Raw genomic sequence first — 27025 nt, 5'->3', positions numbered from 1 at the left:
TCCTAAATTCCTAAATTTGCTTTTCCCACAGAAGGAATTCCATTTTAATTTAAAATAACAATACAAAAATATATTCTTTAGGGGGAGTGGTGCTGGAGAAGCAATGCTTTGATTTGAGCTGCACACATACGATTGTGGGACAGCCTCTTCGCAATGAGAAATTCTTAGCATCAATGGCAGCAGGAAAATGGGTGCTTCATCGTTCCTATTTGGAAGCATGCAGAGCAGCACACAGCTTTGTAAAGGTATTCAGCATGTTTCTTCAAAAGACAACATGTTTTTTCAAAAGACGATTGGACTTTGTTTTTCCTTTTTTTTTTTGCATAAAGCTTTTTATTTTATAACATAAAAATTCAATTATTGGTTAAACTGTGTTGAAATAGTTTTAGGAAATAATCATCAAAGTGTTTACAACAATGTTCATTACATTGATATTCATTCTATCATAATGATCATAATAATAATACTGATATTTGCTTATCCATTTTAACAAGCCTCTTTTTGTCATAGTTCCTTTTCTTATAGTTCCATGTTTCTAACTTTGCTTTTTGTCAGCTAACCGCTGATAAAATGAGTCCCAAGTCAAAAAGTATTCAGTTTCTTCCTTTTCCTTCATTATAAGTGTTTATCTATTTCTGCACATTCTAATATTTTTTTAATCACATTTTCATCTGTAGGGGTCTCTTCACTTTTCCATTGTTGTGCAAATACAATTCTGGCTGTAGTCAGTACATGTAAAATTAAATATGTATTGTATTGTTATACTTATCTGGTAACATGCCCAACAAAAATATTTCTGGTTTTAAATCAATATGTTGCTTTATCATTTTTCCCAAGCATGTATGTATTTTTGTCCAATATTTTTTTTTTGCTTTGGGGCATGTCCACTACATATGATAATACAAATCCGGTATCTGATGGCATTTCCTTTTTTAAAAAAAATACATTTTATTGGTTTTACAATTAAAACAGACCAACAAGACATACATAAATGTAAGAGAGAGAAAGAAAAGAAGAAGAAAATAGAAAGAAAAAGATAGAAAACAATTAAAAACATTTTCATCTTCAACAGTTTGTGAGACCTCCTTTTTATCCTTATTTTATGCCATATACGCACTTAAGCCTTACATATATCTGTATATCACTACTACGATTCTATCCTATCTTTTTTTGCATTTTAGTGTGAAATCTATCTTTGGTCTATCCATTTGTACCAGCGTTCCAGCTGTTGTAGTATATTGAAGTGTCTTTATCTTTTAATGCCAAGGTTAATTTGTCCATTTCTGCACAACTTGAAATTTTTTGAATAATCATCTCCTCTGATAGAACATGAGCCTGTTTCCAACATTGTGCAAAAGCCAATCTGGCCGCTGTCAAAATATGTATTATTATTTCACTTTTTTTGGTATTTGTTTATCAAAGATTCCTAATAAAAAGAATTCTGGTTTGAATTCGATCTGTTCTCTTGTCATTTCCTCCAGCCAATTTCTAATTTTCTGCCAATATTTTTGAGCTTCTGTACAAGACCACCACATATGGAAGAAAGTTCCCTCTTTTTTTTTTTGCATTTCCAGCAATTCGGACTCATATTGGGATGCATCTTCGCTAATCTCAAAGGAGGAAGGTGCCAATCTGATGGCATTTCCAATATCTAGCAGACATATCATTAAACATCCTTGCCAATCTTGAGGGTGCAAAATGCCATATAAAGATTTTCTTTATATGCAGTTGACATCGTTAATTTATAATTTCTATCCCACAGTTTCTGCCACTTATCTAATTCTATTGTATAACCAACAATTTTAACCCATACTATCATCTCCTTTACTTGCTCGCCTTCCATCTTGATACTTAATAAATAGCTATATATTTTCTTTATTAGCTTTTCATCTGTCCCTGTTAATATTTGATCTAATTCTGTCAATTCTTTATGAAAATGCATCTTTATAAAATGCATTTTAGCATCCTTCTCTATCGAGATTGTTGTTCTGACCAAGGTTTCCTGAGACACCAACGAACACATATAAAATCTGAAACTCTTTTATTTTAGTTCATTGACTGTGAATTATCGTCATTCATAGCCCGGAATGAGTCTTAACTGGTTATAATTAGTCCCAGGGACATCTGCCAAAGTTCTTCCTAAGGCATCTAATAAGAACGCACCTTATCTGATTTGAAGTGCTGCCAACAACTAAAGTCCCAATTAGTCTTTTAAAACCAAAACAGAACAAATTCACCAGAGCTTTCAGAGTCCAAATGGATCACAGCAAACGACGTTGCTTCCTGCAAAGGTTTTCCTACCTTTGCACTTCCTTTATACCTTATAGGAGGGGCAATCACCTTCAAGCCTTACTCCCAAGTCATCCTTTTTGTCTTAGCTGCTCTTGCCTTTTAGCAGCTCTGGCACACGCGTGCTGTAAACAGGCTCCCCTTGTTCTTCTGCCTCATTGCTGCCAGATTCTGGAGGCTCCAGAGTCACCACACAACTCCCAGATGGTCCTGGCCCCATCTCTTCGTCAGATGCAGGACCCTCTGAGTCCTCCAGACTCCCGGACTGGTCCCTGTTCTTCCCCATTGTCTGATTCTGCTGCTGTCTGCACAGGCTACTGGCAAACCATAACAATTGTATCTGCACTTGTGGCTACCATGCATGCTATGTCAATCTCTTGACTACTCAGTTCGTCCTTAAGTTTTAAGTCCTCCTTTTCATTCAAAATATCTTTACATCTGGTAATATTTTCCATATTAATTACATTTGGGTGAATCAGCGCCTCCATTGTGGAGAGCCAGACTGGTATTTTCAAATAGTGTTGTTCTTTAATTTCCCCCCCATACTGATAATGCATTTCTAATGTAATGTCTTTGGCAATAACTATGTAGCTTATTTTCCCCTTACCATAAAAAGGCATGCCAACTCAATTGGAGGTCATGTCCCTCCAAAGTCAATAGTCCTTTGCACCTCAGACCAATCCATTCTTTCACCCATGTAAATACCTAGGCCTGGTAATACAACTCCCAATCTGGCAACTCAAAGCTCCCTCTGTTTTTAGAATCTTGCAGCATTTTCAAACTTATTCTTGCTTTTTTTCCCTTGCCAAATAAATCTTAATATTGTTTATTTAATTCTTCAAAATATTTTTTCCAGCTTTATCGGTATTATTTGAAACAGATATAATAGCCTTGGTAAAATGTTCTTTTTTATAATAGCTATTCTTCCTGTCAACAACAATTGCAAGGTTTTCCACTTCTCCAAATCTGTTTTAATTTGTTGAATCAGTTTATAGTAATTATCTTCTTTAATAGTTGCACAACTTGCCATTAGTTGGATTCCTAGGTATTTAACTTTCTTGACTATCTGAATATCTATCTTCTTCATTAAGTCTTTTTTCTGTGTATCTATAAAAATTTTAATTAAAATTTTAGGTTTTTTTTCTTTATTTTCAATCCTGCAACTTCGCCATATTCTTCTTTTTTTTTTTATTAATGTGGGTCCAGTTTCCAGGATGAAAACCAAATCATCTGTGAATGCTTGTAGCTTATATTTTTCTTTTTTATTTCCATATCTTTAATTTATTTGTCTTGTCTAATATTTCTATTTAATACTCCCAGTGTCAATATGAATAGTAGAGGGGAAGTGGACATCCTTGTCATTCCTTTTTTTATATTAAAGTTCTCTATCCTATCTCCATTTACCATCACCTTTGCTGTTTGCTTATGATATATTGCCTTAATCATGTTGATGAATCTCTCACCAAAGTCCATAAATTTTAGTTGTAATAACATAAATTGCCAATTTACATTGTCAAATACTTTCTATGCAGCTAAGAAAATTAACACCATTTGCTTTCCAGGATGTGCTTCATACTATTCCAGTGTGCTTAAGATCATTCTCATGTTATTTTAAATTTGTCTCTTGAGTAAAATCTATTCTGATCTGAATGTATAAATTCATTTTACCTTTATTAATTCATGCAACTGAGACAATATTCTTTTCATTCTCTGAGAGAATCACTTCCACACAGAAGATATATACTAACTTTTGGGGAATATATTATTTTTCATTACCTGATTTGTAACTTCTAATGTATTAGGATTGTATGTTGTGATGCCATGAGTTCCAACTGAAAAGACTCGTTTATACCTATATTAGCATGAGAAACAAGGATTTTGATTTACATGAAAATATACAGAATGTTACCTTTATTATTATCTTTACTTCTAGACTATATAAAAATATACAGCTTATTTTTATGTTCTATATTTATTAAGTTTTGCTGCTAAGATTCATAATCTTATCAAAACCAGTTTGATGCAGTGTTAAATGCTGGCCTAGAAACTAGAGTTCTAATACTGTCTCAGGCATGAAAGCTAGCTGGGTGACTTCGGCCATTCATTCATTCTATCTCAGCTCACCTCACCTCACAGAACTGTTATGGAAAAAATAGGAGGAAAAGAGAATTATATGTTTGCTGCCTTGAGTTTCTTATAAAGTAATAAAGGTAGGTTAAAAATCTAATGAGCAAAAATATATTATGATATAGAAATTATACAATATTAAAATTATCACATTTATTTTATAGTAAGTATATACTATAATAGTAATTACAATATGGCCTGTTTTCACTTAAGATAATATGTGAATCTACCCAACTTAATTTTATTTCCAAACTAGGGCACTATAGTTTATTCAACAATAGGAAACGGGTGGGATGCAAATATTTTTTCTACCAGTTCTGTAGGCGTAGCTAGGTGTGGCCATGTGATTGGGTAGGCGTGGCTTCTTTTTTGCAGCAGCACCAGCATCCCCCGCGCACCCCCTTTTGCCTCCTGGGCCTCAGGGAAGCCTCCTGGGCGCAGCAGTAAGACAGCGAGGGGGATCCTGGTACAGCTGATCGTCAGAACAGCTGATTGTCGAGAGAGAGAAAAGAAATACTGTAAGGAGACTGGGCTGGGTGTCTCTCTGCTATTATTGAGGCGTATATTTTATAATCGGCATTCAATAAAGATATAGGTCTATACAGTCATGCGATTCAACCAGTGTAATAATTGGTTCGGTGAGAGAGCATGTGCTTTGCAAAGTTTTTTAAAAAGCCCATTTCAGCTCTAATTCTTACCTCCTACTGCAGCCCCATTGAATAAAACAGCTGAGGTGCGGCAAACCACTCTGTCATGTGAATCAGCTGTGCTTTAAAACAATGAAATAAAGCACAGGAAAGAGCAGGGGCAGGGCCAAATGCTCACTGGAACTACTGGTTCCCCCGAACCAGTCCGAACTGGTAGAATCCCACCCCTGGCTCTATAGTTTTTTATCTGCATTAAGTCTAAATCTTCCTTTGGAATTAGGGTAATATTTGCTTCCATCCACAAATTTGGTACCTTCGCTTCTAAGAATACTTTGTTTTAGACTTCTAACATTGGAGGGTCTAAAGTATCTCATAAATATTTATAAAGTTCTGCCGATAGCCCATCTGGTCCTAGTGTTTTATTATTCTTTTGCCTCTTAATCGCTTCTGTTAATTCCATCATTGATATTCATTTCTTTAACATGACTTTCATTGTTTCAGGTATATTAGGTAATTCAGCTTTTTCCAAATATTGTTTTATTATCTCTTCTGGAATTTTCTGCTGATCATACAGCTTCTCATAATAATTTTGAATTATTATTATTTTTTGGTGATTGTTTTGGTAGTGGAGAACTCCTTTCTCATCTGCCAATCAAGGTATCAGTTTCTTCTCTTTCTCTTTTTTCAGCTTATATGCCAACCATCTTCTTGGATTATTTGCATTTTCAAAGAAATTCTATTTAAAACGTTTTAATTTTTTGTGCCAATTCTTTATCAAGTAGATTCAATTTATGTTTGATTAATTCCATTTGATTTTTTAAATTCTTTTTTGTGGTTCTTTCTGTAATTCTAATTCTAGTCTTTTGTATTATTTTAGGTACTTCAGTTTTTTCTAAATATTGTTTTATTATCTCTTCTGGAATTTTCTCCTGGTCATACAGCTTCTACACTGAGTCGACAGGAGAATCCAGATTGGGTAGTCTCTTGTCTCTTTGCTCTTCAGACTGAGTTGAATTCTGAAGACACACCTCCCTGGTAACAGTCACATTTTCAACTCAGTCTCAGCAAACAGATATAATATTTTTGGCAATATGTTTGTTTTGATTGTCGCTATTCTCCCTGTTAAAGATAATTGTAAATTTTTTCATTTTTCCAAATCTGTAGCAATCTGTTGTTGTAATCTATCATAGTTATATCCTCTTTAAGAGTTCCACATCTAGCGGTCATTTGCATCCCTAAATATTTCATTTTTTTATGATTTGGATCTGTAGTTGTCCATTAATCTTTTGTTTTGTTTTTCTATCATATTTTTCACCCAAAATTTTTTTTTTCTTTGTTTATTTTCAGTCCTGCAACTTCACCATATTCTTCTATTTTTTTTGATCAACTTAGGATCTGTTTCCATTGGTTCTTCTAATATAAAAACCAAATCATCTGCAAAATTTATATTCTTCCTTTTTTTATTTTCATTCCCTTTATTTCTTCATTTTTTCTGATGTTTCTATTCAGTACTTCCAAAGTCAGTACAAACAACAGTGGGGATAACAGGCAACTAGTTCCTTTTTGAATATTAATATTGTCTGTCAATTCTCCACTTACCATAACTCTTGCTATTTGTTTGTTATATATCGCCTTTATTGTCTTAGTAAATCTCTCCAAAGCCCATCTCCTCCAATTGTAACAGCATAAATTGCCAATTCACATTGTCAAAGGCTTTCTGTGCATCTAAGAAAACCAATGCCATTTGATTCTCTGGGTGTGTTTCGTGGTATTCCAGTGAATTCAGTATTATTTTCATGTTATTTTTTTATTTGTCTCTTAGGCAGAAATCCATTTTGATCTGGGTGTATAAAATGAATTAAATATCTTTTAAGTCTTTCTGTCATTATTGAGGCGAATATTTTATAGTCAGCATTTAGTAAGGATGTTAGTCTATAATTTTTTATTTGTTGAGGATCGGCGTCTTCCTTTGGTATAAGAGTAACATGCCTCTGTCCATAAGTTAGGTATTTTATGTCTTGTCAGGACCTCATTCAATACTTAAGCATTGTAGTAGAAATTGATTCCTGTATTGCCTTATAGAATTCTGCTGGTAGCCCATCCGGGCTGGGAGCTTTTCGAATATTTTGTCTGTTTATCGCTTCTGTCAGTTCCATCATTGTTATTTTCTCTTCTAACATAGTCTTTACTTCATCAGGTATTTTTTGGTAATTCTGCCTCTTGCAAGTATTGCTCAACTTTTTTTTCAACTTTTTTTGAATTCTTTTTTTTTTTTCAGTTTGTATGCTAACCATCTACCTGGTTTATTTGCATTTTCAAAAAGGTTCTGTTTAGCTCCCCTAATTTTTTGTGCTATTTCTTCTTTCTCCATTAATCCCATTCTATGTTTAGTTATATCCATTTGGTTTTTAATGTTTTTATGTTGTGGGTTATGTTGTAATTCCTTCTCCAACTTTTTATAGTCTTTTTCTAAGATCTGTTGCGTTTGTCTCTTTTTAATATTCCTTCTCCTTGTATAAGTTATAATCACACCTCTGGTACGCGCCTTCATGATGTCCCATACATTTTGTAGTGAGTTTGCCTCTGGTTTATTTTCTTTGAAGAAGAAAGCCAGTTCTTTCCCCATGTTATTGATAAATTCTTTTTCCTTCAAAATTGAATTATTTGAAGTCTATCTTGACCTTTTCTTCTGTCCCTTCCATTTGACCCATTCTCCACTGAGCCGAAGGGAGAATCCAGGATGGGTAGTCTCTAATCTCCTATCTCTGCAGACCGAGTTGAAAAACTGAGGACACACCCCCTGGTAATGGTCCCCAGTTCTGAACGACGTTGAAGCGTGTTCAGACCACTTTTTAAGGGCTCTGAATAGTTAGGATTGTAGAAGAATATTCACCCCCTGGATTAAGCTTTTTTTTCACAGAGAGGCTTAGATCAGGTTTGACAGCTAGCCGGCTTGCTGGTTTAGCACTTTCATTTTTTCGTGCCTTTTTTCCGGTTCGCAGGTTTTTTTGCTTGTTATTTTAAATTTTTGACTTTCCTTGCTAGTGGACTGGTTTTTGTTTTTGTTTTCCTAAAACTTGAGGTGACCCTGAGAATCCATGTGGCCCGGGCTGGGGCAGGAGTCGGCGTCTTATTTAACTTGCCTCCTCCCGATCAACTTTCCTTGCCTGGGACGAGCCGCAGCTGCTGCTAAGCGCTTCTGTTCTTTTCGGCGGCAGCAGCCATTTATTTCATTTGGGGACAATCTTGCAGTTCGTCTCCAGGATTGTCCCTTGGGGAGTGGTTCTGGCCATCGGGATTAAATCCTAACCCACCTACCCCCCATCCAGTCCCCAGAGCACCGTGGCAGCTGTGAGATGTTTGAGTCTGCCTGATAATTGCGGTGCAGCCAGCGCCAGGCTCGCAAGCCTCTGACCTGCCAGGGCTTGCTGCAATTCAAAGAGGCAGCCTTTTTTTGCAACTTTTTTTCCTTGGCTTTTGAATTGCGGGGCTGGGCTGAGCTCACCACTTTGGGTCACACTAGCCTCCTGAAGTGGACAGCTACTGCGGCTGTAGCTGACAGCTTAGGATGAATATTATTATTTTTTTACTTCTTTCTCCCTTTCTCTGCCCTGTCAAGTGATAGTTATTTTTGACAGGCTCAAAGATGGCCACCAAGGGAGCTGATCAAGAATTGTCAGTTCCTCAGCAGGGTAGAGAGAAGGCTGTAAAGGGATCTCCTAAGCCCAGGTCTGCTGGTCTAGAGGCAGCAGCTAGGATTAGAGCCAGGGCTCTAGCCCCTAAGAGATCCTCTAAGGCTGAGGATAGACAGGCCAGGCGTAGACAAAAAGCCATAGACAAACAGTTTGACAGGGCAGTGAGAGATTCCAGGATGGCTGAATAAAGAGCCACCCCTTCAGTTTGAACTTTGCCTCCTCAAAATGACAGGCAGCCAGACCAACTGGCAGATAGGCAGTATATGATGGCCTGGTCTCCTGGGGGCTCAAGTACCCACGATTTGCAGGGTAACCTCCAAATCAGGGCTGAGACCTCTCACAATTTTTCTGAGCCGCCTTAGGGGATCTTGGTGGTGGCACCTGCAGACCAAGTCTCTAGTGGAGCCAGACCTGTGCCTGCAGCCACCTTTACACCTACAGCAGCTGGCTTACGACCGGAGGAGACCCAGATGCAAGAAATGCCATCCTTCATGAGAGCCTGGATCTCCCAGACAATAAGACAGGAATTGCAGGCAGATGTCAACCAGTTGCGCCAGCTGTCTTATTTGGAATCTAGCAGAGGAGTCCTGCAGGGGCAGGGGCAGGCTTCTGCTGAACAGCAGGTCCACTTCAGAGAGCGCTTGGCCTCCCCTTCAGAAAGCAGCCAAATTTATGGCTCTGAGAGGGACCTCCTTCCAGAAAGGGATTTTTCGGATGAGGAGTCGGAGGTAGCAGGTCCCCCCTTCTTTAAGGGCCTTTTCCAGCCGGCTCTTTTCAAGACTCTGCTGGTTAAGGCCAAGAGCACAGCTCATCTCAAAAAGGACACGGTCACTCGGGACCTTCCCACCTAAGGAGAGGATCAGGAGGATTTCCTGTTCACTGAGAAAGCATCTGGGGTGGATTCTGTACCTGTGCCCCAGATGTTTCTGAACCTGATCAAAAAGCAGTGGGAGTCCCCTGGGATGTACACTTGCCCCAGTGCGTCTGAGTCTACCTTATTTAATGTGGACAAAGACCTGCTGGACATTATGGAAGTGCCAAAGGGAGATGGCCCAGTGGTAGCCCTAGCTTTCTCATCTGTCATCCCACCTGATGCGGAGGATGTTTTAAAGATAGAGGACCAGAAAGGAGATGGCGCTCCAGAGAGCTCATCAAGCCTACTCCTGGGCCATCAGAGCATCAACGACTTCATCTTTTTTTACTCGGGCCTCTTTGCGGTGGCTGAGGCAGCTACAGGACAGAATCCCACCTGAGGATCTCAGGGTGCATCAGGACCTGAATAAGATTATAGCTGCGGCTCAATTGACTGCTGATGCCATGCTCACGTCAGCCAAATTTTCTTCCAGAGCCATGGCCTCTTCCATAACAGCACACAGGCTTCTCTGGCTAAGAAATTGGCAGGTGGACATCAGAACCAAATGGAAGCTGGCGTCGGCTCCCTTTAAGAGAGAAAGGCTTTTTGGGGAAGCCCTGATCCCTTTTTGATGGAAACCAGGGACAAGCTAAAGATCCTGCCCTCCCCGGGGAGGCGCTTTGATTACAGGTCTCATCCCTACTACAGGAAACCCTCCTTTAAACGGGAAGCTGGGGCAGGCTTTCCCTGTCAAAGTAGGCCCTTTTTCCAGAGATCCTCCTCTCAGGCCGATAGACAGGCCTTTGCTGCCAGAGGGCGTCAGAGGCAAGAAGGCAGAAGGTCCTTTAGGGGTTCCAACAGACCCTTCAGGCACAACAAGTGACGCCCGAGCCTCATTCCACATAGGGGGCCGTCTGGGACTGTTCTGGCAGAGGTGGGAACAGACCACAACGGATGTTTGGATCCTGTCAACCTTATGTTCAGGTCTCCCTCTAGAGTTTCTCTCCCCCCAAGAGCCTTTGTGTGCTGCCCCGTCTCCAGGGACCCCTCAAAGAGGGATCTCATGGAATCAGCGATCCACCATCTGCTGGACATTCAGGCCATCCAGCCGGTTCCGGTGGACCAGGAGAGACAGGGTTTCTATTCAATGTTGTTTGTGATTCCAAAGGGCTCGGGGTGGTGGTGGCGAGCAATCCTCAACCTGAAAGGGCTCAACAAACATCTAATCTACCGAAGGTTCAAGATGCACTCCCTCCACTCCATTCTAGAGGGACTGCGGGAGGGAGATTTTTTGGGCCTCGGTAGACTTAACAGAGGCCTACCTCCATGTGTCCATACACCCCAACCACCGTCAATTCCTGAGGTTTTGCTATGGCGGCCACCTTTTTCTTTTTTAAAACAAATTTTATTGATTTTAACAACAAACAAACAAAACAAAACATCATTAAACATTAAAAACATAAAACCTCTTTTTTACAAAGCAGATAACACATTATTTTATATCACATTTTTCTAATTTATCCCATTTCCATATAGACACATAAATTCCCTTTAACAAATTTCACATTGTTTCTCTTTACTCTTATTCAATAACATTTCTTTTCTAGTTTATCTGCTATTCAATCATCACATTTATATTTTCCTCTGACTTTTTTTTAAAAAACAACAACAAATTTTATTGACTTTACAAAGCATACAAACAATCAAGGCATATTAACATAAAGAATCTTTCTGGAAGAATCAGTAAAACGTGCCAGATGTAATATGTATATTTACATTATCTACTCATCATATCTTCTCCCGATTTCTCCTTTTCATTCTATTGTCCAGATTATATTTCTTACTAGTCAAAATTTTTGCCTTTTAAAACAATACACAAACAAACATAACATAGAACATAAAAAACATCATTTCTGAAAGCTGCTTAATCCCGGTTGAAACTCTTCGCACAGACACAAATTCAAAAATCATATTTACTTTATATGTCATTCCATATCTTATTGCCATTTTCAATTTTTTGTATAGCTTCTTCCCTCTTTTATCTTTCTTAGTTTTATTTTGTTTATCTTATCTCAATACAATTCATAATACTTATCATTCTTTGTCTGTTCTTTTCCAGTTATCCATTCATCTTTTTTCTTTAGATATACTTCTCCTGTACACTAAATGGAGTAACGCCTTTGACTCTTTTCCCTAACTTAATAAAGCTTAATATAACACTTAATTTATATTGAGATTCTGGTTAGTACATTCTAAAATTACACAATAAACTTTATAAAAAAAGCAAGTACACTGCAATTACAAAATGAAAGCCTATAACCCACCATAAATACCATAAAAGAGCTAATCATATATGCTAATACACATTTTACTCTAAATACACATATAAAAACACACTTTTATGTACCTTCCAGGATCCCTTTTTCAATTAAATTTACCCATTGTCTCTAAATAGATTTTGTTTCTTTAAATCTTGCTTCCCACCATTAAGGTTTTCCATCCCCTCCTTTCTCTCTTGTTTATTTTTCTCCTTGCCTTTCTTACCCCATTGTCTCTCCTCCTCCCTTTTCTTCTTCTGCTTATCCCCTTTCTGTTGTTTTCTAACCTTATATCCACCTTTCATCTCATTTTTCTCTTTTTGGATTGTTTTCTCTGCCCTTAAAATCCCCCTTTTCTTTTCCTCTTCCTCCTCCCCAAAGAAAACCCATTGCTCATCCAAAATGGCTTCTTCTTCTTCTTTGTTCCAATCGTCCTGTTGCGTAGTCATTTTTTCATAAGTACATACCGCCATTTCTAAAAATTGAAAAAGGGTGCCCAAAGTATCTTTTCCATCTTGCTCTTCTTTCTTATATTTTTGGTATTGAGTTTTTAATTCATCCAAAAGCAATGCCATCATGAAGAGAAAGGCTTCTTCAAAAACAACCACCCAAGTATTTTTAATCAAGAGTAATTCCAAAGAAATTCCAAAGTCACTAAAAGATCCAGATAAACTATTTCTTTCAATACTTTTTTTTTTACCTTCTTCAATTTCTCTTTCTGGGGTTACCGATTAATCAAAAGGTTCCCATTAAAATGTATCTTTCTTTAAAGTTCTAGGCAATCTCCTCCTTTTTCAAGCTCTGCTCCAAAAGTTTTTTTTCTCTCCCCCACTTACAACAGCAATTTCCCTCTAAACGCTCAGAAATCCATACCTCCAATGCAGGCTTTCCAATTTCTGAAGATGTTAAGTCCAAAGTCCTTTCTCTCACAATTTTCAAGTTAAAATACCTTCGGTGCCCAGTATTTTCCAGTTCTGCCTTTAGTGTTTCTGTGGGGTGGGAGAGTAAATAGAGAAAAAGTTTTCCCTTGGCAGCTTTCTCCGCCGCTTTTCTCTTCTTAGGGATACAATGTATCTTTCAGGCAATAAACAATTCCACTCCAGGTTTTAGAAGTTGCTATTTTCCCGGCTCAGCCAGCACTTTCACTTCTGAATCTTCTTTCTCCTTCTTCCTCCAGCACAATCTTTTCCAGCTGCCGGCTTCTTTATGGCGGCCATCACTGACCGCCGCTCCACCGCCTTGAGAAAAGGAGGTTAAGCTGGGTGAGGAGGGGTCTGCGACACCCCCAAACCCCTTCCCAGATCCTCCCTATCTTCGGCTGCCTCTACAGGGCAGCCTTATCCTCCAGATCCGTCTGGATCGGAGGCACCAAGACGGCGAGCACAGCAGGGATCGCGGAGAGACGCAAATCCCTGCTGTCGCCGAAGCCTGGCAACCCGAAAGTCCCGGCGGCCACCATTTTCAATACACGGCTCTCCCGTTCGGCCTGTCATCAGCCCCTCGGACTTTTACCAAGCTCTTGGCAGCTCTAGCGGCACACCTTAGAGCCTTACCCATAAGGATCCAATGCTATATGAACAACATCCTGATAGCATCCTCTTCCAGACCCCAGGCGGAGGAGGATCTGATGTCGACAATCAGGATTCTTAGAGAGAACGGGTTCTCGATAAACCTGGACAAATGCCACCTAGTACCATTGACTCGGATCTTGCATTTGGGGGCCATTATAGACACCTTGGCCGGACAGGTTTTTCTCTCACAGGAGCATCGAGACAGTATCAGGGAAGTCATGTCACTGATCCTGTCTTCCAGAGAGGCGCCTATCATCTCAACTTCTCCGCAAAATGATATCGTGCATCGGGATTGTCCCATGAGCCCGCTTCCACGCCCGAACTCTTCAGTGGTTCCTGCTCCTTTACCAGAGGACGAGCAGGGGCGACTCTCCAAGGAGGGTTCGCGTCGCCTTGCCAGTTCTTCGTTCCCTCCATTGGTGGCAGTCCTGAGCCATGGATCAGGGATGCTTGTACAGGGAACCCCAGAGGATTACCATCACTACCGATGCCATGGGTTATGGCATCTATGGTTGGGGGTCCCACTTGGGAGCCCAGGTCACCCAGGGGAGGTGGTCACGAGAGTAGCTCGCCCACAACATAAATTGGCTAGAGCTCAGGACTGCCCGCTTAGTGCTCAAGGATCTAAGGCAAGAGGTGGTGGGGAGACATGTGCTTCTCCTCACGGACAATGTGGCTACCAAGGCCCACATAAACCGGCAGGGGGGCATATGCTCTAGATCTCTAATGCAGGAAGCAACTCAATTGTGCAGGTGGGCAGAGAGAAACCTGTTGTCCCTACGAGCAGAACATATCTCAAGAGTATCCAACGTGCAGGCAGACTGGTTGAGCAGGGCCACAGTTGACCAGTCAGAATGGCGACTGCATCCCAGTCTATTCCAGGAGATGGCGGAACGCTTCGGCCGCCTGATTCTGGATCTCTTTGCATCACCAGAGAACATGCACCTCCTGAGGTTCTTTGCTCGATTTCCTGCCCAAGGAGCAGAAGGGGTCAATGCTCTCCAGTGCAGGTGGCCCCAGGGACTATTGTATGCCTTTCCCCCCTTCCCCTTAATCCAGGGGCAATCTGGAAAGTACTGATAGAAAGGGTGGAAGTTCTGTTGGTAGCCCCTTACTGGCCCAGGCATCCTTGGTTCACCGATCGGATGGGCCTGTCAGTCACCAGACCCTGGAGAATTCCCCTGCACAAGATCTCCCTCAGCCAGGGCCTGATCAAGCACCCAGATCCAGCCTGGTTTCAGCTGACCGTCTGGCGCTTGAGTGGGGGATCCTGAAATGGGAGAAGTTTCCCACAAAGGTCATTCAGACCATCCAGGCAGCCAGAAGACCTTCCACTACCAGGATATATAACACAACGTGGAAGATTTTCTGCAGTTGGTGCACTTGTCACCAATTGGAACCCACTGGGGTTTCTGTTGCAAAGGTATTAGAGTTCCTGCAGGACAGGTTGGATAAATACCTTGAAGAGACAGGTGGCTGCCTTGGCCTCGGTGATTTTGGTCAAGGGCTCTACTACTCTGGCCCAACACCCTAGGGTGAAAGCCTTCCTTATGGGAGCCACAAATCTGAGGCCACCGGTGGTCCACCGCTACCCCACCTGGGATTTGCCTAAGGTCCTGCAGGCACTAACTTCTCCCCCATTTGAACCCTTACGTGAAGTCTGCCTTCGCCTTCTCACGTGCAAGGTGTCATTCTTGGTGGCCCTTACCTCGGCTAGGCGTATTTTGGAGTTGGCGGTCTTATCCATCAGGAAGGATCTGTGCGTATTCAATGCAGACAGGGTGGTTCTGTGGTTGGATCCTACTTTCCAGATTTGACAGTTCCCTAAGTGCCACGGCAGCTGCGAGTTGGATAAGATTGCCTAAACAGTTGAGGCACAGCCAGCACCCCATTTACAAGTTCCTCAACAAAGCTTGCTGCATTTTTAAAAAAATTTCTGGCCCCTCACTTGGGCCAGAACTGCCTCGCATAGAGGAGCGGGTCTGAGCTGACAGCTGGCCCTTAGGTCGTGTTTGCCACCCTGGGCTGCATGGAACTGCTTAAAGAGATCACAGTCCATTTGGTTTTTTCTTCAAAACTTTTTGTCCCTTGCTTTTGGTTTGGTGTGCACAAAATGGATATTATAGAAACCTCTCATGAAGTGACAGTTTCTCAGCAATCTAGAGACAGAGCTGTCAAAGGTTCAGCTAAGCCCAGGTCAGCTGTCTTGGAGGCTGCAGCCAAGATTAGGGTCAGGGCTCTCGCTCCTAAGAAGCCGACCAGGGCTGAGGAGAAAGAGGCTACTTGAAGGCAGAGAGCCTTAGATAAGGAATTTGACAATGGTCTTAAAGGCTCCAAGATGGTTGACATCTCCCTTTTGCGCCATTTTCTGAGGAGGGCTCACAGCAGAAGCAGTCTGGCTTCCACGGCAGCATCTTTCTGCACTCAAGCTTCTTTGCGTTGACTTTGGCAGCTGCAGGGAAGAATCCCAACAGAGGAGGTTCAAGTATACCAGGACATCAATTAAATCATCGCAGCTGCCAAATTTACTGCAGGTGCCATGCTGACTGCCACCAAGTTTTCTTCACAAGCCATTGCTTCTTTGGTAACGGCTCGTCAAATTTTATGGCTCTGCAATTGGAAGTGGGACGCCAAAAACAAATGGAAGCTGGATTCAGCCCCCTTTAAAGTGGAGAAGCTATTTGGGGAATCTCTGGAAACATTTTTAGCGGAGACCAGAGACAAGCAGAAGATCCTTCCATACCAGGGAAGACGAGCTGACTACCATCCCTTACCTTATTTTCAGAAGCCTTTCATTCAGCAGGGGGAGGCTGGGCTAGCTTGCCCAGACAGCAAAGGCTGTTTTTTCTTAGGCCCACCTCCCAGGCCAACAGACCGGCATTTGGAACCAGAGGCCGACAGCAGCCACAGAGCAAACGTTCCTTTTGTGGCAGCAGTGTAGGGCCTTAAAAGACATCCAAAGTGATGTCAGGGTTCATCCTCCCATGGGGGGCCATCTTGGTCTCTCGCACAGAGGTGGGAAGAGACCACGACAGACGTCTGGATCAGGGATACAATAGGATCGGGGCTTTCTCTTGAATTTCTCTCCTCACCCCCAAGGTTTTTTATCTGCTGCCCTGTCTCCAGAGACCCAGCAAAGAGGGTCCTCATGGAATTGGAAATCCAGCATTTGCTGGACATTAAGGCCATCTAGTTGGTTTCAGCGGACCAAAGGGGACAGGGGTTTTATTTGATGTTCATCATCCCAAAGGCCTTGTGGGGGTGGAGAGCAATTCTGAATTTCAAGGGACTCAACAGGCAGATTCAAGATACACTCCCTCCATTCCATTCTGAAAGGTATTTGGGAGGAAGATTTCTGGACTTCTGTAGACTTGACGGAGGCTTATTTCCATGCGCTTGTTCATCCAAGCCACCCACAGTTCCTGAGGTTTTGTTATGCTGGATGCCATTTCCAATACACAGCCCTTCCATTCGGACTGTCATCTGCCCCACGGACATTTACCAAGCTCCTGGTGGCTGTGGCAGCGTACCTCAGGACTTTACCCATCTGGATCCAGTGCTACTTTGACAACATTCTGATCAAGCCCTCCTCATGCCTCTGAGCAGAAGAGGATTTGCGTATGACAATCTGGGAGCACAGATTCTCTATCAACCTGGACAAATGCCATCTAGTCCCCTCAACCCGACTCTTACACTTGGGGGTGATTATAGATACCTTTACTGGACAGGTTTTCCTCTCCCACGAGCAATGGGACAGCATCAAGCCTTGACAGACCAGATTCTGTCCACCAGAGGGGCTCCTCTCACCTTGCTGTATCAGCTCCTGGGCAAAATGATCTCCTGTATTACCATAGTCCCCTGGGCACAGTTCCATGCCAGGGCCCTGCAGTGGTTTCTGCTCCCTTATTAAAGAGCAGGCCGGGGCAACTCAGCAGCGAGGGTGTGGGTACCACCAAATTTCTTCTCTTTCCAATGGTGGCAGTCCCGGGCCATCGGCCAGGGTTGTTTCTACAAGGAACCACAAAGATTGACCACAACTGTCGGCAGCCTGTTCAGCTGGAGGGCCCACTTTGGCCTCAGGTTAGCATGCCCTCCTCACAGACAATGTGGCCACCAAGGCCCACATAAATCAACAGGGGGGCACTCGATCCAAGTCCCTCATGCAGGAAGCGACCCAACTGTGCCTTTGGGCAGAGAGACCCTTCTATCAATATTGGCAGAGCACATCTCAGGACTCTTGAATGTGGAGGCAGTCTGGCTCAGCAGGGTCACAGTCAACCAGTGACGCCTGCATCCCAGTCTGTTCAAGGAGCTTTCGGAGCGGTTCGGCCATCCGTTGCTGGACTCTTTGCCTTTCCATCAAACACCCAACTTCCAAGATTTTTTGTAAGGTTTCCAGCACCAGGGGCGGAAGGGGTCAACACACTAGGCTACCCGTGGCCCCAGGGCCTGTGGTACGCCTTTCCCCCTCTTCCCGATTCCAAAAACCATCAGGAAGGTGCTGTCAGAGAGGGTGAAGGTTTTGCTGTTAGCTCTACACTGGCTCATGGTTTCTTGTGTAGTTTTTCATAAAAATCTCTGCTGTTATTGCCTCCTGAGTAAATCTCACATGTACCTCTCAAGGAAGTTTATTCGTTGATGCATATCTTGTATATACTCTGAACATTTCATCTATCTAAGCAAGCCTATCCTGTTTATCCATCTCTAAGGCATCTGCCAACAGTTCTGCCATTATCTCTGCAGGATTTTTGCCTTTTTCTTCCTCAGTGATCTGGAACCTCAACTTTATCCATCTTGAATGTAATTACTGTTCTCTCAAGTTCCTTATCTGTCTGTGTAAGTCTATGGTCCATCTCTTCCACTTTTTTCCTGTTTGCTCTGATTTCTATTTTCTGGATCTGTTCATTTTTGGTTATTGTTGGATATTCTCCATTTTATCATCCATTTTTTTCCATTCTTTCCTTCATATCTTCAAAAAAAATTGTTGTGGCTTCTTGAAGTAGTTGGAGCTTCATTTCTGCTTGCATTGTGTTCATTCTTTCCTGTTGCAACATGCTATCCAATGATTTTTGACTTGCTGGACTAAATACTGATGCTGATGGCGCAGGTGCATTTCCCCCCCAATTTACTTAAGTTTAAGGTACTTGTCATTTTGGATGATCTTAGAGCATTTAAGGAATTTAAAAGATATAATAATAATCTCATACCAATGTTTCCACAGTCCCCAACCAACCTCAGACTTTTAAAAAATATTTTCACAAATCAACCCACCACAAAATCCCCTTTTTCCTCCTTCTCTTATTCTCAGTCTCCAAGTAATTTCACACTTTTTATTGTTGTATTTCAAAAAAGATTGTTAGTCCCCAAGTTTTTCAAACACTCTTCTCTTGATAAATTTGTAATCCACATAGATCCATCAAACCCCAGAGTTCAACCACAAAGGCTCATATATTACCAAAAGTAGAATAAACTACTTTTAGTGAAGGAAGAAAATAATAATTCTCTGCTTCTGTTTATTTTTTCTGTTTAGCTTCTATATAAGTTCCAAGAGGTACACTATTTAAAAAGGCTACAATGTTTCATTCTCTGTTATCCCATATAAACAATTTGCCAATGCAGGTATTTGTAGCAAACAGATTAATCTCCAGAAGACATTCAAGGTCATCCTTTCACCTCCTCCTCCTTCATTGGGAAAGAGGGAGGATTTAATACTGCTGGGATTCAAAAGAAGCCACCTGGAGGCTGGAAAGATCTGGACGGGAGGAACCAGCTCCCCCTCAAACGGAAGAAAAGCAAAGCCCCCCCCCCCCAAATCTGGTCTCTCATTTCATATCTCCCCCAAATCAGAGGAAACCTTCCTCCTTTGCCAGATGTGGCTTCCTGGAGTTGAGGGGGGAAGGAGGATCGGGCTGGAAGCGCTAAGGAAGACGGGCTCCTAATAACCAGGCACCACCTCCCCTTCGGCCTCCATACAAAAAGACTCCCCAAGGCTAAGCTTCAGGTTTCTCCCGCCACTGCCAAGCAGAGAAGGGTCCCTCCCTGTGTGGAGGCTGAAGGGTGGGGAGGGATGTTGAGCCCAGAAAAGCTCAAGCTCTCACCTGCACAAACAGGCTGATTATTAGGAGCCCGTCTTCCTCGGTGCTCTTTTGGTCTGGGCATTTGGTCTCCCGCCCCCAATGCCAAAGGAAAGACAGCGGGGCTTCTCCTTTCCTCCTACCCTTCCCCCTGCTCCCTTTCCTCCACTCAATCCTACTTCGGGACAAAGGAGAGCGTGCTGGAAACGTGTGTTGTCATTTCCAACATGCCTTTTTCTGGCGCTGGCCTACAATTCTCATTCCTCTAAGCCTGGCTTGCTGAGGGGGGAGAGCCCTGACTGCCCCCACCATCACGGCCCCAGCCAATGCTGCGCAGGGAAGGCACAGGAAAAGAAAACGAGCAGAAACATAGCTCTCACTGGGTTGAAAGAACAGAGATCAGGGAAGGCACAGACAACAAAAACGGCGCTTTTCAAAAGCAGCAGCTTGCGTCTTCTCTTGCCTGTGCCTTTCTTGATCTCACTATGTTTCTGCTTTTTTTTCCTGTGCCTTCCCCTGGAAGCTATGGCTGGGGCCATGGGGCGGGGGGGGGGCAGCAGAGCAGAGCACTAAGAGGGACAAGAAAACTGAGGCTGACGCTCCATTCTGGATCCACCCCTCCCACCACCACCAGCCAGTACTTTTCCTGCCCTAGGCCATTCCTACAGCCTGCAGCCATCGAGGAAGAGCCCAGGCCAGGGGAGGCAAGCTGGAAGGTGCAAGAGTGTCACGCAAATGCAAGTAGCGTGGTGCTCCTGCACCTTCCAGCCATCTCCATCGCCACTTCAGCCCACTTTCAGTTAGTACAGAAAAAGCTTGGATGAAAAGTAAAACATCTACAAGAAAAAACAAAGTCCATTTGCTTTTTGAAAAAGCACCTTTGGGACTCCTGTCTACTCGGCATGATTTCAGCCCATAAACAGAACAGTAAAGAAGTAAGCAGAACTGCTGAAAGACTGAAATGCCTTGGGCTGCTATCTTTATTAAACTACAGATTAAGCCATATTGGAACTGATCTCTTAATAAAGGTATTAGGATTTCCACTGATCATTTTGATTTAATCTAAAGGCTGATGGATGTAACAGCATGGATGGTCATTTAAAAATGATAAATTATAAACTAGTAAAAGTACCATAGTTTACAGTACAACTAAGACTGGGGTTTTTCTCAATATATCCATTCACCCAAATATATATATATATTCACCCAAAGATATATCAATATAGATATCTATATCTATCGATCGATATATATATATCGATAGATATAGATATGTCTGTCTATCTATCTATCTATCTATCTATCTATCTATCTATCTATCTATCTATCTATCTATCTATCTATCTATCCTTTACTTCTGCTAGGAGTAATGCCCTGACCAGCATTCTATTCAGAATCCCACTGCTGAATGAAATGGGAAATACAGCATGTTTTCACCATTGTCTGTTATTCTGGAGTGGGTGTGTAAAAATAGCAAGTGATTGGGAGGGAGGAAAGCAATTGAACAAATGCCCTACATGTGATTCCATTTACTTTCTCTAGACTTAAGGAAATGTGCTGAGTTAAAAACCATTACCTTTAACTTTTAGATACAATAGTCTTGAACAAACATCAAATTTCAGTGGAAGGTTTGTTAGAAATGATAAATGGATGTGGTTGCATATAAAATTGCTATATCTATATTATGAATATGAGTAGCAAGTTGTCTGAAAAGAGATCCAATAAGTATAAATCTGAATTAGAAGTAATTGCTCTAGATTTTTGTCCAATTAAGTATCATCCTGGGCAGAGATGTTTTTATTTTTTAACAATGGCTTTCTGTTCTTGAAAGTTTGAAGTCTTATTGAAATTTGTTTGAAATATGAATAGGAAGAGTTCCTTTTCCAAAAAAGTCAAAATCATATTGGATTTGTCTATCTCATGAATCCTCAATTTACAGCATTTCGTTTGGTGACCATTCAAAGTTACAATGGTACTTTAAACAGTGACATGACCATTTTTCACAGTTACAACCATTGCAGCATCCCCATGGTCATGTGATCAAAATTTGGACACTTGGCAATCAGTTCATATTTGTTATCGTTGCTGTGTTCCAAGTTCATGTGATCCCCTTTTGCCACCTTCTGACCAACAAAGTCAATGACGAAGTTAGATTCACTTAACAACCAGCTTATTAACTTATCAACTACAGTGATTCACATAACAACTGTAGCAAGAAAGTTTGTAAAATGGAGCAAAACTCACTTAACAAATTTTTCATTTAACAACAGAAATTTTGGCTTAATTTTGGTTGTAAATTGAGGATTACCTATACTGAAAAAAATAATTTTAATGAATTGGGCTTTAAAAATTTCTACTATTTTGTACAGTTTGACATGAGAGTGATTTGTCTTTAAAATTTTGTTTGAAATTTCCTTTAAACTTGACAGAATTAAATACAGGAAATGCTCAAGTTCAGAATGTAATGGAGCCTGCCAATTACATTTGTAACCTGAGGATTCGTTGGAGTGATTCACATAAAACAAATGCTATCACTCCCTGCTTTTACTAATTGAAGGTTGTTAAGTGCACATGAGGTATCTCTGGTGGGGAAGGCCATGGAGGGGTGCCTAGCAATGGAACAGGTGATCTGCTTCAGACCACCCAAGGCCTCCACTGACCTACTGAGATATCTCAAGCTCCCTCCCCTGGGGTCTCCCACAATTGTTCCCTCTCCCATTCTGCTGTGCCAGTTCGCTTCCCTCGTGAAAATGAATCGAACTGTCTCCTCTCTAGTCTCTTTGCTTGCAGTCTTGGCATGAAAAGCATTAATAAACCAACAAGATTTTGAAGCAAAGAAATCACATTGCACCAAGACTGGAAGCTTCTGGGGGTTGTGATCTTGCACTACTATAGGTCTTTCTTCTCTGTGAACCGAGACCTGCACAAGATCTATAGCAAAAGGCCTTCCCTCCATTTGTAAAGCCTTTTGCCACAGATCTGGTACAGTCCTCAGTCTGCAGAGAACAGAGGCCTAAAATATTATAGTGCGAGATCACATGAGATCAGTAGCACAGGATATTGCACTGCTGATTTTGCACTACTTCAGGCTTCTGTTCTCTGCAAATGCATTGAAGCAAGCAAAGGAACTGACAGCTCGCTAGATCGTCCCAAGGTGAGTCTCCATAGGCCCAGAGCCTGTGGAGACCTGGCTGGGAGTGGAGGAAATAGGCAGGGCAAATCTTGCAGTACCTCTGTGGTCATTCATAAGTGTGAACAACTGCTGTGGTGCTGCAACATTCGCAATTTCAGGACTGTCATAATTACTGGGGGACGGTTATGTTGTAACTTTGAACAGTCACTAAGTGAACTGTCATAACTGGAAGATTACTTCTATCATTATAGGAGGAAGATTATGAGTGGGGAAGCACCTCTATACTTAGTGTACTGACTGGAATCAATATAGTTCAGAAGAAGTTAGCAGTTGCAGCAATGAGATGGAGAAAGACAATACAACGACGGAGAGAGCAAAATAGCTCTGCTGAGGTATTTACACAAACATCATGAGTTGTAACTTGTGGACAGAGGTATATTTCATCTAACAGAAATATTATTCCAATTTACTCAAATTATTTTTTTAATAGATGGATAGTGCATGAATTTATGATAAATAATGCTGCCAGAAAACTGCAGGAAGTAGTCCAGATAGTCGCCAGGAGTCAACTCTGACTCAAAGTGTTCACTCCCAAATAACAATTTATAGTCTTTGTACAGTCACTAGTACCAATTAAAGGAAAATATTTGTAGCTCAGGGTTGAAATGCGGGGTCCTTGGTGCTCTTTGAGCTTGGTTGTTTTCTTGAAGACATTTTCATTACTCAAACTAGCAACAACGCTGATGATGTTACCTGCAATTGAAACATCTACAAGAAAACAAGCTGAGGAACCATCAAGAGTACCCCAGTCACTACAATGTAAAATACTAGTATAACTTTAAAATACCTTGTTATACAGTAGGTAAATAAATGGCCAAATGAGAGATTTAAGAAACCTGATTCTTAACTTTGATTGGAATCCTATGGTTTCCTATCATTCTATTTGTGCGGTTTCCTTTGTGTAATTTTTCCTGTTCCTCAGACCAATCTGAAGTATCTAAATCGGGAGCTTTTGATAGTATTTCATTGCCAAATGAGGTTTAAATTACTAAGTTTCTTATGAGCTTTGTTACTTTGGTAAATTATAATCAGTGAAACACAGAGAGCTGAATGAGAGAACCTGTGAGCTAATGAGCATTTTTGGACTTACTGCAGAGTTTATAGACCATGATTTGAAAGATCTCATTCATAATCTTCAGTTGAGAGACACATTTTTCGTATGTGTGACAAATTTGAGTGCGTATTCAGATAACTATTCTTGCACAATGTACTGAAACACAGAAGGGCTATAGATGTAATTCATTTTATTTCCTTTTTTTGTTCAAAGTAACAGAAAGACTTTGACTTGTTATTTCTGGTTGGTGGTATTGCTGAAGTTTTTCTGCAGTTTCCTCTGAGTCAGGTAGAATATTTTTTTGCCTTTTGAGACTCCAACCACATGCTGTCAGATAGCGTATTTTGTGCTGAAATAAGGCACAATTTGAATTGGAACAGGGAAGAACATTAATCTATATTGCTTTCTTGATTGAAAATTGCTAAGATTAATTAATATTAGAAGTTATTTGCACTGTCTGAGCCTGAAATGTAAATGATAAAAAATAAAAATATTTCAGTATGACAAAGTATTTTGATGCACACCCAAACATACATAAACGAATGTTTCTGCCTCTTTTAGGGGGCATTTGGTGGTTGGAGAGTTATTTTGAATGTTGACCCAGCGAAGGAATCAGGCTTCAAGCGTCTTTTGGAATCAGGAGGTGCAAAGGTGTGTATATTTGTTTAGATATCAGTATATTTGATAATCATAGGTGAGGGAAATGTTGCTATTTTAATAAAAAAAGAATGTTTTCAGATTATGTATTAAACCCAGTGGTGGACTGCTGCTGGTTCAGACCGGCTCATCCATACCAGTAGTTCCAACCACCAGCTGCGCCCTCTTCCCTGCCCCGGTACTATCCCATCCTATATATCTGGCTCGCTCGCCCTGCCCACTCAGCCAAGCTGATTTCCATGCCTCACCTGCTGTACTCACTGCGGCTGCTACATGCAGGAAATCCCCATGTTTTTGCAGCCATGCGCAAGTGTGAAGTGGGGGCATGTGTGCGCACTCATTTTCGGTTCTGCAGTAAGCGAACTAGTTGTTACATTATGTGCAGCCCACCTCTGATTAAACCTCAATAATTCTTTATAATTGAAAGAATTCCATTTGAAGGAATTATTTCAGTTATGAAAAAGGGCATGTGGGGGTAACACAAGAAGTGCTACGTGGGTTTAGAGGGCTGTATGGATGTGCACCAGAAATGCAGTATGGATCAAGGTGGGTGGCTGGCATAGGTTGCGAAGGATGCCTGGGAGTGCCCAAAGTGCTGTATAAATAGGGGAAGGTTCTCAGGTTGGTGTAGGTCAAGTAGAATATATGGGGCCATGGATGTATATGAGGTGTCACCGTGAGGTCAGGTCGGACATGTGGGGAGGTAGTGTGAATCAAGAAGAATGCTTGGATGGTCTCAGGGTTATTTGAGAGGTTCCATGCTGATCAACAAACATACTTGGATGGCATGGGTTGGGAAGGGTGCTTGGGAGTGTACTTATGCAGGTCAGAGCCAACTTACCAAGGGTGCAGGTCAGAAATCCCAGGTCCTGGATTTTGGACACATTTTGTAAATTAGACTATTCAACTCAAATTACCTTGATTCAAAAATTGTTGCCCTATGGTGCACTTGTCTGGTTAAAGGTCATGATAAGAATTTTATTAGTATATAGATATTTAGACCTACGTTACTCATTCTGATCTACACAGGGGAAAAAAGTGGGAAAGCACACTATTTACCTCTAAAAAAATTTAGAGTAAGTTTTTGCAAAATGCAGATGCAATCCATGAGAGTCTTACCCACATGAGCAGACATTGATCATCTATCATTACCATCATATTATATTTCAGCAAAATACTGTATACATTTTTTTAAAAAAACTGACAAGCTATTTTCCTGAAGGCTACATGTTAGATGGTCTTGTTCAGTTCCTAAAATTGATAAAACTAATTCCATACTGCATAAGTAAACCAGAATCTCTATCTGATTGAATCTACAGGTGTTACCTGCATATTCTCCACCTATCTTTAGAGAAGTTACTCATTTTTTTGCTGATCTTAATAAACTAAAGCCAGAAGATGTGAGAATTAATATAAGAGAGGCTGCAGCTCAAGGAGTGAATTGCCTGAAGCCAGAATACATTGCTGACTATCTGATACAGGTTTGCATATTAGTGTCATAATACAATTTTGAATTATCAAGGCTATGTTTTATTAGATAAATAAATAGTCCTCAACTTACTTGTTCATTTAACAATGGCTCAACTTCAGCAAAGTGACTTACAAGTCACCCTTACAATTATAAGCACATCAGCCCTGCGGTCATGTGATTAAAATTTGAGCATTTGGCAACCATCTTGCATTTATAACAGTTGCAGTGTCTTGAAGTCACATGATTGTGATTTGAAACTTTCCCAGTCAGCTTCTGATAAGTAATAGCAATAGCACTTAGACTTATATGCTTCACAGTGCTTTGCTTTAAGCCGTTTACAGAGTCAGCATATTGCCCCCAACAATTTGGGTCCTCATTTTATCATCCTCAGAAGGATGAAAGGCTGAGTCAACCTTGAGCCTGTTGAGATTCCAACTGGCAAACTGCAGGCAACAAGCAGTCAGCAGAAGTAGCCTGCAGTATTGCATTCTAATCACTGTGCCACTGTGGCTGTTAAGCAATGCAATTGGGGCAGCCAGATTATTTAATCACCATTTGATGCATTTCATGATCGCATTTAAAACTCTCACAAAATAGATCCAATCATGATGACTTGTTTAACAACTGCATTGCTTACCAACTGTAATTCTGGTCTCAGTTGTCTTAAATTAAGGACTTATCTGTATATCCAGTGAGGTATTATTATTTGAATTCAGGCAGACCAGTTTGAAGGCTCCCTAGATGACTTTGAGTTCTCTCCTCTCCTCTCCCATCTCCTCCTCTATCCCATTCCACTCTCACCCTTTCTGCCCAACCTACCCAACAGTAGAAGAAATTAAGAGTTCTGTATATGTTATGTTGCCTTAAGCTCTTTGAGCAAAAGCACGGAATAAACATAAGGAACAATTCAACATATTTCAAACCTATAGCAGTGGAATGCTTTGTGCACAATTAAAATGATAGAAAGTATCTTACATTCACTTTATGTCTCAGGAATAGAGATTATGAAAAATTACTCCTATTTGGTTTCAACATGAACTTTTCAGACAGCAATATAATAATGCTTTCAAGTAGTA

General features: G+C 41.2%; 2 protein-coding genes and 1 pseudogene across 5 annotated transcripts in view; 2 read left to right on the top strand and 1 right to left on the bottom strand.

Annotated features, from left to right (window-relative positions):
- CDV3 (CDV3 homolog) overlaps nt 1-27025 on the bottom strand; it is a 64453-nt gene that overhangs the window by 21926 nt on the left and 15502 nt on the right. The window lies entirely within an intron of this gene.
- The window catches only part of TOPBP1 (DNA topoisomerase II binding protein 1), a 125851-nt gene that overhangs the window by 98313 nt on the left and 513 nt on the right, over nt 1-27025 (top strand). For all 4 annotated transcript variants that reach the window (XM_087916720.1, XM_087916718.1, XM_087916719.1 and 1 more), the window contains 4 exons: nt 82-245; nt 22959-23099; nt 24383-24472; nt 25798-25959. In XM_087916720.1, the coding sequence (XP_087772846.1) occupies nt 82-245; nt 22959-23099; nt 24383-24472; nt 25798-25959 (557 nt within the window). The remainder of the gene's footprint in view (nt 1-81; nt 246-22958; nt 23100-24382; nt 24473-25797; nt 25960-27025) is intronic.
- Nucleotides 9127-10968, top strand: LOC148124020 (uncharacterized; annotated as a pseudogene).

The sequence above is a fragment of the Pseudonaja textilis genome, chromosome Z (assembly GCF_049901715.1).
Source record: "Pseudonaja textilis isolate UNSWEBS1 chromosome Z, rPseTex1.2, whole genome shotgun sequence".
Lineage (NCBI taxonomy): Eukaryota > Metazoa > Chordata > Lepidosauria > Squamata > Elapidae > Pseudonaja > Pseudonaja textilis.
This window is presented reverse-complemented; position numbering and strand designations above follow the sequence as displayed.